Source organism: Anabrus simplex, chromosome 1 (assembly GCF_040414725.1).
Source record: "Anabrus simplex isolate iqAnaSimp1 chromosome 1, ASM4041472v1, whole genome shotgun sequence".
Lineage (NCBI taxonomy): Eukaryota > Metazoa > Arthropoda > Insecta > Orthoptera > Tettigoniidae > Anabrus > Anabrus simplex.
In genome coordinates this window covers 1,637,813,110-1,637,827,318 of record NC_090265.1, presented here as the reverse complement: position 1 = coordinate 1,637,827,318, position 14,209 = coordinate 1,637,813,110, and the positions used below count along the sequence as shown (strand labels likewise).

The window sequence follows — 14,209 nt, the reverse complement described above, 5'->3', positions numbered from 1 at the left end:
TATAGCACCGTTGAGGTGGGGGGGGGGAAGGAGGGGAAGTGGCAGGGGCAGAACCACAGGTCATCAAGTCAGCGCACAGCTTATGAAAACAATATTATTTATGACAGTTCTGTGAACACATAAACACACAATTTATTCTGTACATACTTTACACTTGCCTTAATCTACATTTAGAGTTTAAGTCGATTGTTGACATTGTTTTGCAGCAAGTAATTTACCAATAATGGAAACAATCGATTTGGCAGTAGAAATTCTAAGTAAAGCCTCTAAGTCCCCATCAGACAGAGAAGTCCTAGTTCTCCATTTATTTAAATTCAGAATTGAAAAATCTGTTCGCATGCATACGTTGTACCGAACATTGACATAAATTTTAAGGCAACTGGTTGAAATTTTGGAAATTCTTGTGGTTGAACACCTTTGTAAAATTATATTAAACCACCGCTGTAGTGGTAGTACCTGTCCTTTAGGATTGCGTCACACTCTATTCTTATCAGCTCTGTTTGGAAATATGATGGTGATTTTTCAAGGCATGCTGAAAATGGGGTCATAAATATTTCAAGTTGAGGTGCCATATCATTCATTTCTTTGATTCGGGCATTGAGTTCAGAGTGCAAAATCTGTAACGATGTCTGATTCTCCAAGATTTTCATAAGTAGACAAACATAAGTTCCTGTACATGATGAGAGATGGTTTGTTTTGACAAGCTTATCGCCTCAAAGTGAGCCACAGTGTGTGGACACAGTACTTCAGAGCAGTCTATTAAACATTCTTTTACAAATTCACCATCAGTAAAGGGTCGCCCACTTTTTGCAATTTTCAGAGCAACAATAGCCCATACCATGCTCAAACTGCGCCTTCTAAAGTGTTGGGCTAAAGTATCTGTGGGACAGGGAGATAAAATAATTAAAATAATTATCTTTGTGTTTTTTTTGCAATAGGTCTTATGGCGACGGTGGGATAGGAAAAGGCTAGGAATGGGAAGGAAGCGGCCATGGCCTTAATTAAGGAACAGCCCCAGCATTTCCTTGGTTTGAAAATGGGAAGCCACGGTAAACCATCTTCAGCACTGCCGACAGTGGGGTTCAAACCCACTATCTCCCAGATGCAAGCTCACAGCTGAGCACCCCTAACCGCGCCGCCAACTCACCTGGTGTTTTTTCTTAGCAGCACAAGTCTAATTCTAAACAGTTCCTAATAATACAAAACCAAAAAACGATAACAAATCTCCTAAATTTCATGTAAAACAATTCCTAATGAGTAAGTTATTTCATATCTCTGAAGAACTTGGCAATTCCGATTTTAACTTAGCAGTTTGTTTGGTTCTTGCTGCACCAACAATGTTATCATAGGTGGAAACATGTTTATTGTGGTAGTGTTGTCGAACGGTTGAAGACTTTACGCTTAAAATAACATGACAAATTAAACATTGAGCTTTCCCTTCGGTACTGAGAACAAAATATGAATCCACCCATGAAGGATTAAACAACATTTTTAACGAAGGAGAAACTAACTGCTCCGCTGTCTGTTCTATCAAATAGATTCTTCTGAGAATGACACACACATACAGAGAGAATGAGAATGAATGTACTGTCTCTTACGTACACATGCACCGACCACAGCATGGGTTAGGTGGGGAAGGAGGGGAACGGTGCTGCTGAGTGCAGCGCTGGTGCGCCCCAGCACTAAGTGCTCGAGTTGGAAAGGCCTACTCTATACGGAACATCTTCAGCTTTAGAGATAATTTTATCTAAAAGAAGACAATGGACAAGTTGTTTAAAATAACATGGAAAAAAAAAAAGAAGAAACTATGTAAACGTCTTTGTCTTCTAGCCAGTCAGCCACCAGCTACACAAGCGACAACAGGTTCTAAAGGGGCCAGCAGGGAAACTCCATAACAACAACAAATTGCAACAGCTGACAAGTAAATACTTCCGTATTATACATCAGTTGCAGTTGAGAGGAGTTCCACCAGCTAGACTTGAGAGTCCTCTTCTTTTTGTTAACGTCAGAAAATACCACTAGACAAGCCAAAGCCAAAGAAGATTTTAGCTACAAACCACTAAATTAAGGTTAAAAAATACCACCAAATAGTATTAATAGGGCAGATAGTGTCAAAGAAGAAGTAGTAGCAGCACCAGCAGCACCAGCAGCAGCAGCAGCAGCAGCAGCAGCAGCAGCAGTAGTAGTAGTAGTAGTAGTAGTAGTACATATTTTTGTTTTTAACTTTTAAAATGTTTTCCCTAGTATTTTAAACAACTTATCCATTGTCTTTTTAAAAAGATATAAATAATGATTTACACTTTGATGGCAAATGTTGGAATTATAATTCAATCGCAAATAAACAAGTAGGCCTCTCTACCTCATCAGAATTACACTTCAATGGCAAATGTAATGCAAACAAACTGAAGATCCCATGCTCCTTATAAAAGACCCTGGCCTCACATCCAGGTCCATGCAACACATATGGTACACAAATTACCGAAATCCTCACATGCTTTAATAGCCTTTGATGATGATTCTTGTCCTCTCACTATACTTTCCAAATAATCCATACATCAATGCAAAATCTCTAGCTGTGATATAATTACTTTACTCCATTATTGAAATCATGTGGCAGGCCAGGGTCTTTTATAAGGAGCATGGGATCTTCAGTTTGTTTGCATTGCATTTGCCATCGAAGTGTAATTCTGACGAGGTAGAGAGGCCTACTTGTTTATTTGCAATTGAAGTATAATTGCAACAATATTCTAGTTCTGTGTTCTGTTTGACCTATCTAACGCCTCTACACTCTCAAAGTACCTTTAGGACAGTCACAATTTATAACTCCATGGTTGACACGACGGAAACCATTCCTGAATTGTCCATAACTAAGTCCTGGTTTCCGGTCTACGAAAATACGGTACTAAGGTGCACACATTTTCACTCTCTCTGTTACCTTTCGCCTTTCTGGTTACTAATTTCAACCTATTATACACAATATCCAGTTCAACTCAGTTCTCTGTTCAATGTTACAGTAAACTAAGTTCAGTCATGACTCTCTTCTCTCGGCTCAATTTCATTTTGCGATAGCATACGTTCTCATCTACTGTTAATTCTCCTTATCACACGACTCTCTTTCTATCAGACGGTTCTATATGATGACTAAGACGATAAGACAAGATAAGCTTAGCTAAAACAGATCGAGAAAGGTGCCTAACATGTCTTCAGTCTATTTATCAGTTCTAATTTTTCCCACTTTCTGGGTCTTACTCCCCTTGAATTCTGATTCAAACCCATTCCTCCATCTTCGTAGTGTTGCTACTCTCCATTGGATGTTGAAGTTCATGTCTTCTATCCCCAGTCTGGATACAGACTTTCCTTATTCCCTAATTCACCATAAATCTATGTCCAAAATCCCTTTGTATTTTGCTCTAACTCAACTCTGGTGTTTACTTTCTATGATATTTTTGTACGCTTTTTCAAGATGCACCAAATGTTTTGAGGGACCTTCTGCCCGCTCACATCTGCTGGATTTGATGGCACTTTCTAAAGGGTTCCTTGTGGCTGTATCGTTTTCTATCGACACCCTGCATATTCCTTGTCTTCACTTCCTTTTTTATGCTGGCACATTCACCAGCTGGCTTATTTATGACTGCATTGTCTGGTGCTCCTATCTTCACTATTGTCCTGTTCTGTGAGCCTCGTTGCGAAAGCCTCCTAGTCCACTGTATTGTCTAGCTTGGGACGGACATGCATTCTTTCAGTATAAATATATTATTTCCATTTTTCATTTTATTTAATCCCAATTACACTGGACTCCAATCATTGAGCATGGGGCTCAATATATTCTCGTAATTAATGAGCAGATTGCCTTTCTCCACTGTATGCAAGATTTGTCAGTAGATGTACATTGATGCTTAAAATATTTCATGTGTTCATCCTTAGCCTAAAACATGTTATGCTTTTTAGCATTAACATGCTCCATTCCCCCACTTACTACCTTAGGAAATTACAGAAATACTGTACACTCTCAATTATCCGGCACAGAATATCCAGTTTGTGGATTAATCATGCACCTTTTTGCCTTATTAAAAATACTGTAATTGAAATTGAATAAGTTTGAATTTACAGTATTTTTCATACATATTTCTGCAGTATGGTCTCTGTGGGGGTAAGTTATTTTTAGTACGGTACTTTGTGGCAGGTCGATGACTTCTTGCGTTGTCCTGTCTTGTTTTGTAATAGTGAAGTGTACGTTCCGTTAGGAGGTGGGGATAGGCTTATTTCAAGGTTGTTAGAAGGCAAGTGCTGTCTGCATTCCATTGTGGGCTCCACTTAAATGGTCAACAGCTGTTAACAAATTGTTAACTCCAGACGATGGAGTCATTGTTACCAGATTTCTTCCTCTGAATATGACAGCACTGATACAGCCTATGGATCAGGGCATTATTGCATCTGTGAAGCAAATACTATAGATCCACACTCATGAAAAATTACTATAGATCCACACTCCTGAAAAATTTGACGGAAGAAAGTGTTGTTACTCTAACAAATTTCTGGAAACAGTATTCTTTATCGGATGCAGTACATGGAGTTGCCACAGCAGCCTGGAGAAAAGTAAAACCGTGCACCCTATTGCAGTCATGAAGGAAACTTCTACCACAAATAGAAGAACAGGATATCCATGAAGAAGTCAGTTCTCAAGAAATTCTTGTTCATGCTTAGAAAGATGAAGGGTTTGAAGAAATTGATGAGGATAACTTAAATGAATGTTTTTCTGAGTGGCTTGTGAGAACAAGGCTTTCAACAGTTAAGTGATGAAGACATTGCTAATGTCTGTGCTGGAAATGGTAGTGTATAGATACTCTGTTGGATTATATGGGGTACCGGGCAAGTTGGCCATGCCATTAGGGGTGCGCAGCTGTGAGCTCGCATCTGGGAGATAGTGGGTTCGAACCCCGTTGTTGGCAGCCCTGAAGATGGTTTTCCATGGTTTTCCATTTTCACACCAGGCAAATGCTGGGGCTTTACCTTAATGAAGGCCACGGCCGCTTCCTTCCCATTCCTAGGCATTTCCTGTCCCATCGTTGCTATAAAACCTATCTGTGTCGGTGCAATGTAAAGCAAAAAAAAAAAAAGGATTATATGGGACAAAGGGGGCATTATTGCCGCATGCAAAATATATCTACTCCAATAAATACACATTTGATATTTAAAATCAGCCTTGTCAATACTTCAGTAGCATCTGGGTTGAGAAGCTGGGCTGTAATATTCATAACACTCTCTATGTCCTGGGCCAATGTATGTTAGGATTTGTCATGTGAAATGTAAAACCATTTAATGGAGTAACAACAATTCTTCTTCTTTTTATGACTTTCTGGACATCCGTATCACTCATCCGTGCTAAGTGTCCGGCCCACCTCAGTTTGGCTAATTTCACTGCTCGTCTGATTGGTGGATCTTTATAAATAGTGCACAATTCATGATTGTACCTTCTCCTCCATTTTCCTCTTTCACGAATTGGGCCGATGATTTTTCGAAGTATCTTTTTTTCAAAGGCATCTAGCATTTCAGTATCTTTTGCTGTTAATGGCAAAGTTCCTGAGGTATATGTAAACACAGATCTTATAAGTGTTTTGTAGATGGTTAATTTGGTGATACGAGTCAAGAGCCTTGAGGAGGCAAGTCTTGTTTTCTGCTATTAATCTCTGTTTAATTTCATAGGAGATATCATTTTAGTAGGGGACTGTCGATCCCAGATATTTAAACTGATCAACTCTCTCAAAGGTGTATTTATCCACAGTTATTGAGGCTAGCATGTTCTCCTTACATGCTTTCCCAGCAGCCATACTGTATATTTAGTTTTCTGCTGGTTGATGTTCGGTCCCATTTTCCTACTGGCCTGTTCAAGGGTAATGAATGTCTCTTCCATTGCCTTTCGAGTTCTTGTCATTAAATCGGTGTCATCAAACAACAATTATTACACTCTTCAATATATTAGTACGCACTGGACTTGAATAAGCTACTATAATATTTAACAATAAAGGTATCGAAATAATAGGAAGAGTCCAGAAACGTTTCCTGACATTTGTATACATGAGGAAGTATAATGAATTTCTTTTGAATGTGAGCTACAAATGTCTGCTCAGAGATGCCTATTTCATATCTCTTAGATCACATAGAGATTTATGCACATAGTTGTAAATAGTGTCTTCGATAATTAATATTTTCTTTCATTATTAAACTTCAATGCACCATAGGCGAAAACACGAGTTTAATTAATGTTCTACTGTGAAAATATGAAAACAGTAACTCACCACTTCACAGAATATGCAATTTATAACAGAATGGCTGTGAACAGTGTTGTTGTTTGAGTCATCAGTCCATAGACTGGTTTGATACAGCTTTCCATGCCACCCTATCCTGTGCTAACGTTTTCATTTCCATATAACTGCTGCATCCTACATCTGCCCTAATCTGCTTGTCGTATTCATACCTTGGTCTACCCCTACCATTCTTAAACCCTACACTTCCCTCAAAAACCAACTGCACAAGTTTTGGGTGTCTTAAGATGTGTCTTATCATTCTATCTCTTCTTCTCGTCAAATTTAGCCACATGGATCTCCTCTTATCAATTCGATTCAGTATTTCTTCATTCATTCATGATTCGATCTATCCATCTCATCTTCAGCATTCTATTCTATTCTACTTCTATTCTATTCTCTTTCTTTCTGAACAAAGTATCGTCCATGTTTCACTTCCATACAATGCCACGCTCAACGAAAGTCTTCAAAAACATTTTCTAATTCCTATATCTATTTTCGAAGTGAGCAAATTTCTTTTCCCAAGAAAATGTCCTCCTTACTTCTGCCACCGTTAGTCATTTTACTATACAGGTAACAATATTCATCCACTTCCGTTAAGACTTCATTTCCTAATCTAATATTTGGCATCACCTGACTTTGAACTACTGCACTCCATTACTTTTGTTTTGGACTTATTTATTTTCATCTTGTATTCCTCACCCAAGACTCCATCCATACCATTCAGCAACTTCTTAAGATCTTCTGCAGTCTCAGATAAAATAACAATATCATTGGCAAATCTCAGGGTTTTGATTACCTCTCCTTGGATTGTGATTACTGTTGTGTTGTATACAAGAATCACGATATACAAAGCACAACATAAAAGTTATTATTTTGTAAATATGCACACAGTATATACAAAAATGAACGAAATTTGACTTGCTGCTTGAAGTGCTGTACATGTTAAATAACAACATAAACTAGTTGACTGATGGTCTGAGAAATATACATTTATACACTTGGAGTCTTATATGTACAATGATATCTATCTTGATAAGATAGGATGCTCGAAGGAATGAATGTTTGTGATAGCTGATGACTATCTATAGTTTGGAGAATTATAAAGGGAACTTGGAGTAAAGTTCGTCGTAGCAGAATGCTAGGCCAAAGTTGGAGAACTTGCAGGGAACTTGTGGTAAAGTTCAAGAGTAGCAGAATGCTAGCCAGGACGTATGTCGTTGATACGGGAGGCAGGATAACTTGAGGCAAAGATTTCCTGAGGTGATACCTCCAGATCAGAATTAGTCCACCTGTTCAGAACACTTTTTTAAGAGGGTACTTCCGTGTCTGACATACGGTGTAGTCTGATCGCTGGACACTGTGGGAGTGCCTCAAGTGGAGAAGACATCGCCCAATTTATACATGCTGACTGATGTCACACACGATTATGTCAGCACGCTGCAGTCCACTCCTCATGGTATCTAGAAGCGTCTATGCTGAGCGGGTTGCGGAGCTTGCAGGCGGCGGAGGACACACACAACAATTACCTTTCCAAATTCTTCTTTGAGTTCCTTTACTGCCTGTTCTATATAAACATTGAAAAGGAGGGAGACAAACTGCAGCTTTGCCTCGCCCCTTTCTGGATTGCTGCTTCTTTTTCAAAGCCCTTGATTCTTATCATTGCAGACTGATTTTTATATAGATTTTAGATCTCGGTACCTGATCCCGATCACCTTCAGAATCTCAAATAGCTTGGTCCAGTCAACATTATCAAATGCCTTTTCTATATCTACGAACACCATGTATGTGGGCTTGCCCTTCTTAATTCGAACCTCTAAGTTCAGACAATAAGTCAGGATTGCTTCACGTGTTCCTACATTTCTTCTGAAGCCAAATTGATCTTCTCCCAACTCAGTTTCAAATATTGTCTTTGCAGTCTTCTGTAAATAACATGTGTTAGAATTTTGCAGGCGTGAGCTACTAAACTAATGGTATGGTAGTTTTCACACTTGTCAACACTGACTTTCTTGGCAATAGGCATAACAACATTCTGCCGAAAATCAGATGGCACTTCTCCTATCTCATACATCTTGCACACTAAATGGAATAACCTTGCCATGCTGGTTTCTCCTAAAGCAGTCAGTAATTCAGAGGGAATGTCATCAATACCTGGTGCTTTGCTCCTGTTTAGGTCTCTCAAAGCTCTGTCGAATTCTGAAAAATATGAAGCTAGATTTTGGTTGCAACAACCAAAATTTCTCCATTAGCTCAGGCTCATGATTTAGGCACTAACAACAGTTTAAAATAGGATCAATTAGCTAGTAATTACCATAACTTAGTAGTAAGTATTACATGAAGTTGTTACAGTCCTTGCCATCATTATGTTCTTTTCTTCATATCTCATTATCATTAAACCAATGTCATTCCCATGATCATCATAGTTTATTTAATCGTATGATGATTATAACTACAAATTTATAAGTCCAGGTTCAAGTGTTTCAGCCGCTCTACAGCACTTTCTGAAGGATGAAACAGGTCGCTGGGGCTTCCGGAGTAGGCATGAAGAGAGCAGTGCAGGATGACATGGTCCATGGTCTGCTCCTCTTCACTGCATTCACACATTTGAGAATCCATCCAACCCCACTTATGGCATAAGAAATTGCAGTGTCAATGCCCAGTTCTCAGTCTGTTGAGGCGACACCATAGTTTTCTTGGGAGGTCAAATCCCTTCATTTTCTGGGTTGGATTTAGGTCAAGAGCATTTGTTCCAGATGTTGAAATTGACCACTCATTCCACCAGCTCTCGTTTAGATTAAAATTATCCCTCAAGAGTCGGCTGGCGAGTATAGTTGCTGGTCTCCTAGATCGAAGTCGTCGTGGCGATGGGTAACAAAATTCCTGGTGAACTGGTAATGCGGAAGATGACCAGATCTTCTTTGCTTCTCTCAGCAGAGCTTCCTTTCTCCTCAGGTGGGGTGGTGGCGTATGACTAAGAACGGGTAACCAGTGGCGAGGTGTTGACTTTACAGTACCAGTTATGCAGTGTATGGTATCATTCAGCTTAGTATCCACTTTGTGCACATGTGCACTTTCCAACCATACCGGGGCACAGTATTCTGCTGCAGAGTAGACAAGACTGATACCCGTTAATCGTAAGCAGTCAGCCGAGGCTCCCCAGGAACTGCCACAAAGCTTGTGCAGGATGTTATTCCTTGTAGCGATTTTGTGAGAGAGCTTGGTGAGATGTTCTTTGTAGCTCAGAGTTCTGTCCAGTGTGACTCCTAGATATATCGCGAACGGGTTGTACTTTAGTTTTTCACCAAGGAATAAGACAGATGGCTCATAGTTTGCGAGTCGGTTGCTGAGATAAAAACATGAAACCTCGGTCTTAGAAGCACTTGGGATCAAATGCCAAGACTTGAAGAATGTTGCCATTTTGACCAAGTCTGCTGAAAGAATGCCTTTACCATCCTCAAAATTTCTGCTTTGAGCTACCAGTGCGATGTTGTCTGTATAGATGAACTTAATAGCTGTGGTTGGTGGTAAGTCATGGATGTAGAGATTGAAGAGAACTGGGGCCAATACTGATCCTTGTGGCAGACCATTATTTAATTTTCTTTTTGCGACTTTTAGAATCACCTAGGAATACTACAAACTCTCTCTCACAGAGCATGTTGGAAATTAGGTTTGAAATTTCCAAGCAGGGAATTACTTCCAGCACTTTAAGAATTAGTCCATGTCGCCAGACAGTATCATATGCACTTGTCAGATCAATAAAGACAGCTGTTGATTTTAACTTCTTTTGGAAGCCTGCCTCGATGTGAGTGGTAAGAGACAAAACTTGATCAGTGCAGCTACGATTTCTTCTGAAACCAGCTTGCTCTGGGGGAATTACAGCATCAGTGAGTGGTGCTATCCTAGTGAGGAGGACTCGTTCCAAGAGTTTATAAGTGCAACTGAGAAGTGCTATTGGGCAGTAGTTTTCAGGTCTCTGCTCCGACTTTCCAGGTTTAAGAACGGCGATCACCTTTGACCATTTGAACTGCTTCGGCAGGTTGTTAGTCTGAGGGATGTAAGTAAAAAGAGAAGTGACCACTTTATGCTATGTGGACCCATATTTCGAAGGAATTCGTTGAAGATATCAGGGCCAGCAGCCTTACCGGTTTTCAGCATTTTGATAGCAGCTTCTACTTCCTGAATATAGAATGGTCTAGACTGTCTATCATCATTGTTAATACAATTAATTAGTATATACGTAGGCTACTGTTATATTGAAAATTTGTAAAGTATACTGTAAATTGAGACTTGTTCTCTATGCTCTTCATTAAATTGCATGAATAAACATTCTCTTGATATTTTAATTGAAAACTCCTCCCTGTTTGACCAATATAAATTTACCTGAAGTTGATAAATATTTTTAAAAAAACTGTAGAAGAATCAAATGATTAGACATTAAAATGTTTACAATTTATTCATATAAGTAATGTATTGTATGATATAATTAGTCATGATGATGATCATCATCATGTATAGGTATTTTAAGACAGAAACAGGTTCCAAGAAGGACATTCCAGGAATAATTAATGAACAAGGGGAGTGTGTATGTGAGGATCTTCAAAAGGCAGAAGTATTCAGTCAGCAGTATGTAAAGATTGTTGGTTACAAGGATGATGATGTAGATGTTGATTCCCATAGGGAACCTAAAATATTTGTCCTGAATGAGTAAATTTATAATACCAATATAATAGTCCGTTATTGGACATTATAAATTTTCCAGCTAACTCATTCTTGGTTGCCTGCGTTTCGCCCTCGTGTGCTAAGTTCAATTATTTAAACAACCTAGACCAAAATATTAAATTCACCAAGGAAGATGAAGTCAGTGGATCCTTAAATTTCCTAGATCTCACAGTAACTCATATTAATGGCAACTTCGATTTTAAAATTTACAGAAAACCTACTCACACCCCATTAACAATCAAAAATACTTCTTTACATCCTAACTCCCATAAATTGGCCACATTTCACAGTTTAATTTATAGAGCTTTAAAAATCCCTCTAACACCCAAGAACCTTCAAACAGAACTAAATTATATAAAGGATTTAGCAAAAATCAATGGATATAAACCTGAAATGATTAACCGTTTAATAAATAAGGTCAAATTCAAATTAACAACAAACCTCATCCTTGACAAACCCAAAAAATCCAAATTCGTTACCTTCACCTGTAACAATCCAAACGTTCACCAGATCTTGAACCCAATAAAAAACAAAAATACCAGTATAGCGTTTATAACAACAAACACTAACCAAAAATTATTTTTTAATCACAACACAGTCAATTCAAGCAAAAACATTTACTCAGGATCAGGCATATACAGGCTCACATGCACGCAATGCAACGCCTCTTATATTGGTCAAACAGGCAGGAGTTTTCAAACTAGGTACTTAGAACACTATAATGCCATTAAGCACAATAAATTTTCAGCAATGAGCTCCCATATGAAAGAAACAGGACATCACTTCATAACAATAGAAAGATACCTCACAATTATTAAAAGAGTAGACAAAGGAAAGTTGATGAATGAACTTGAAACCATCTATATATTTTTGGACCAACACTACAACAAAAATCTAAACCTCAATGATTTAATTGAAGTCAAGAATCCATTATACGAAAGTTTACCCAAATTATTGCAAACTCTAAATTCAAAACATAACTACATTCTTAAAAATCTTAAGTTAACATCTTCTAGAACCTCCACTACTTTAACTAACTTGACTCCCTTCATGCCCGCCCCCACAATTCTCCCGCAACCCAACACGACTCCCTCCCTGTCCGACCATGTAAATCTCTCGCAACCAACAACACATAAACTTAACGCTCCGCCTACCCCCTCCCCTCAACCACACCCTCCTCCGCCAATCTCACATCGATACAATACCAGAAGTACAAGTGTCATTCATTCAACGCTACCATAGCAACTGCATTAACAGTCAAAGAAATAAATGAACCTACACATAAAGTTATTTTTCTTCAACTAACCTTTCCATAACTGATTTACATCTTCACACACGAAAGGGTAAGTGTTTTTATACATTTTCCATGTTTTACCTTTCTTTAAACCCACATTCTCTTCAAAAATACGTTCCTAAGCATTCACTCTCCTCTTATTACAGACTTCACACCAAAGAGCTCTAACCTTCGACTTTCGTCCTTCAAATAAGATACATCTTTAGACAACCGAATGCTTTTTCCTTGCTCCCACAATTACGTAAGGAAGACTGTTATCTTATCATAACACATTCGACTTTCACTCCTTCAGCCAGTTAAATAGACTATAGGCAACTGAACAGCCATTTAAGAGATCTGTTGTCTTATCACAACATATGATATTGACATCTGTAACAGTGTATCAGCTTTGCTTTTTCTTATCATCTTCAAGGAAGCACATTTCTGTTTCATTATAAAGACTGAGCTGTTTACTGCCCTACCCCAACAAGTTTTTCAACGCTCCGGAAAGTATATTCATATGAACTTATGACATGCAGCTTGATACTGCAATTTTAGCCAAGGACATTCTAATATTTTGTATGTTTAGACTGACACCTATAATGATATCCTCTTTTTATGGCTTGTAAGAGCAATCAGGATCCTGATTTTTCACCATACAGGTTTGAATTTGAGGCTGATGATGCCCTTAATATGGACGAAACATGTCCCTTAACATTTTATAATAATATTTAATTTCTAAAAAGATCTCTTTGTATTGAATAGGTGGATATATAAATAAACACTTGTAACATACTTTGTATTTACGGACATTTCAATACGGGCCTAACATGAGAATTATAACATGTAAGTGGTATGTTCCGAGCTGTCAGCGGAGAGATGGCGTGGAATGACATTAGTAGACGAATAAGTTTGAATGGCGTTTATAAAAGTAGGAAAGATCACAATATGAAGAAAAAGTTGGAATTCAGGAGGACAAACTGGGGCAAATATTCATTTATAGGAAGGGGAGTTAGGGATTGGAATAACTTACCAAGGGAGATGTTCAATAAATTTCCAATTTCTTTGAAATCATTTAGGAAAAGGCTAGGAAAGCAGCAGATAGGGAATCTGCCACCTGGGTGACTGCCCTAGATGCAGATCAGTATTGATTGATTGATTGATTGATTGATTGATTGATTGCTTTCGTTTGTAGTGTGGCTTACATTTCTAGCATTTTAATCAAGTAATGTGATAGTGGTTAAGTGTAAGAAAGAGTCCAGAGCCCTAACTTCACTGCCAACAAAGACAATATCAATCTGTTTATTCCCTCACTACCTTAGAAAATTACAAATTTTGTTGTATGTTTGACTTTCATTCTAGGGTTTCTTCAATAGCCTCTGGGTTGAGAAGCTAGGCTGTAATATTCATAGAACTCTTCTATGTCCTGGGCCTGTTCATACCAACTTCTTGGCTGAAAGCTTCACTGATAAAGCTGGAGTGGTAAGTGGCTTACAATCAATCTAATCACTGTTTGGTTAAGTATTCAAAATAATTTTCAAAAACTCTGGTCCATTTGTGGTATGGAAAATAGTGCATGGAGCAACAAAGAGAGAAAGTCTTACAGTTCACATATAAAAAATATCCTAATCTATTATTATTATTATTATTATTATTATTATTATTATTATTATTATTATTATTATTATTATTATTATTATTATTATTATTATCATCATATGGCATTTACAAGCATAATGTGTAAAAATGTACAATTAACATTCAAATTAAAATATAGAGGTAATTAAACTAGAATGTCCAGCTTCGACAACCAGTCCACTGCACTTGGTTTCAATTCATGCAGAGTCCGTAAACTGTCCTTAAATGCTGACAGTGGACAGCTCTCAACAACATGAAGCAATGTCTGCTTCTCAGC

General features: G+C 38.1%; 1 protein-coding gene across 1 annotated transcript in view; it reads left to right on the top strand.

The window, feature by feature from the left end:
• LOC136881409 (dehydrogenase/reductase SDR family member 7) overlaps nt 1–14,209 on the top strand; it is a 98,495-nt gene that overhangs the window by 69,549 nt on the left and 14,737 nt on the right. The window contains exon 6 of the mRNA XM_067154150.2: nt 13,657–13,776. Coding sequence (XP_067010251.1) covers nt 13,657–13,776 — 120 coding nt within the window. The remainder of the gene's footprint in view (nt 1–13,656; nt 13,777–14,209) is intronic.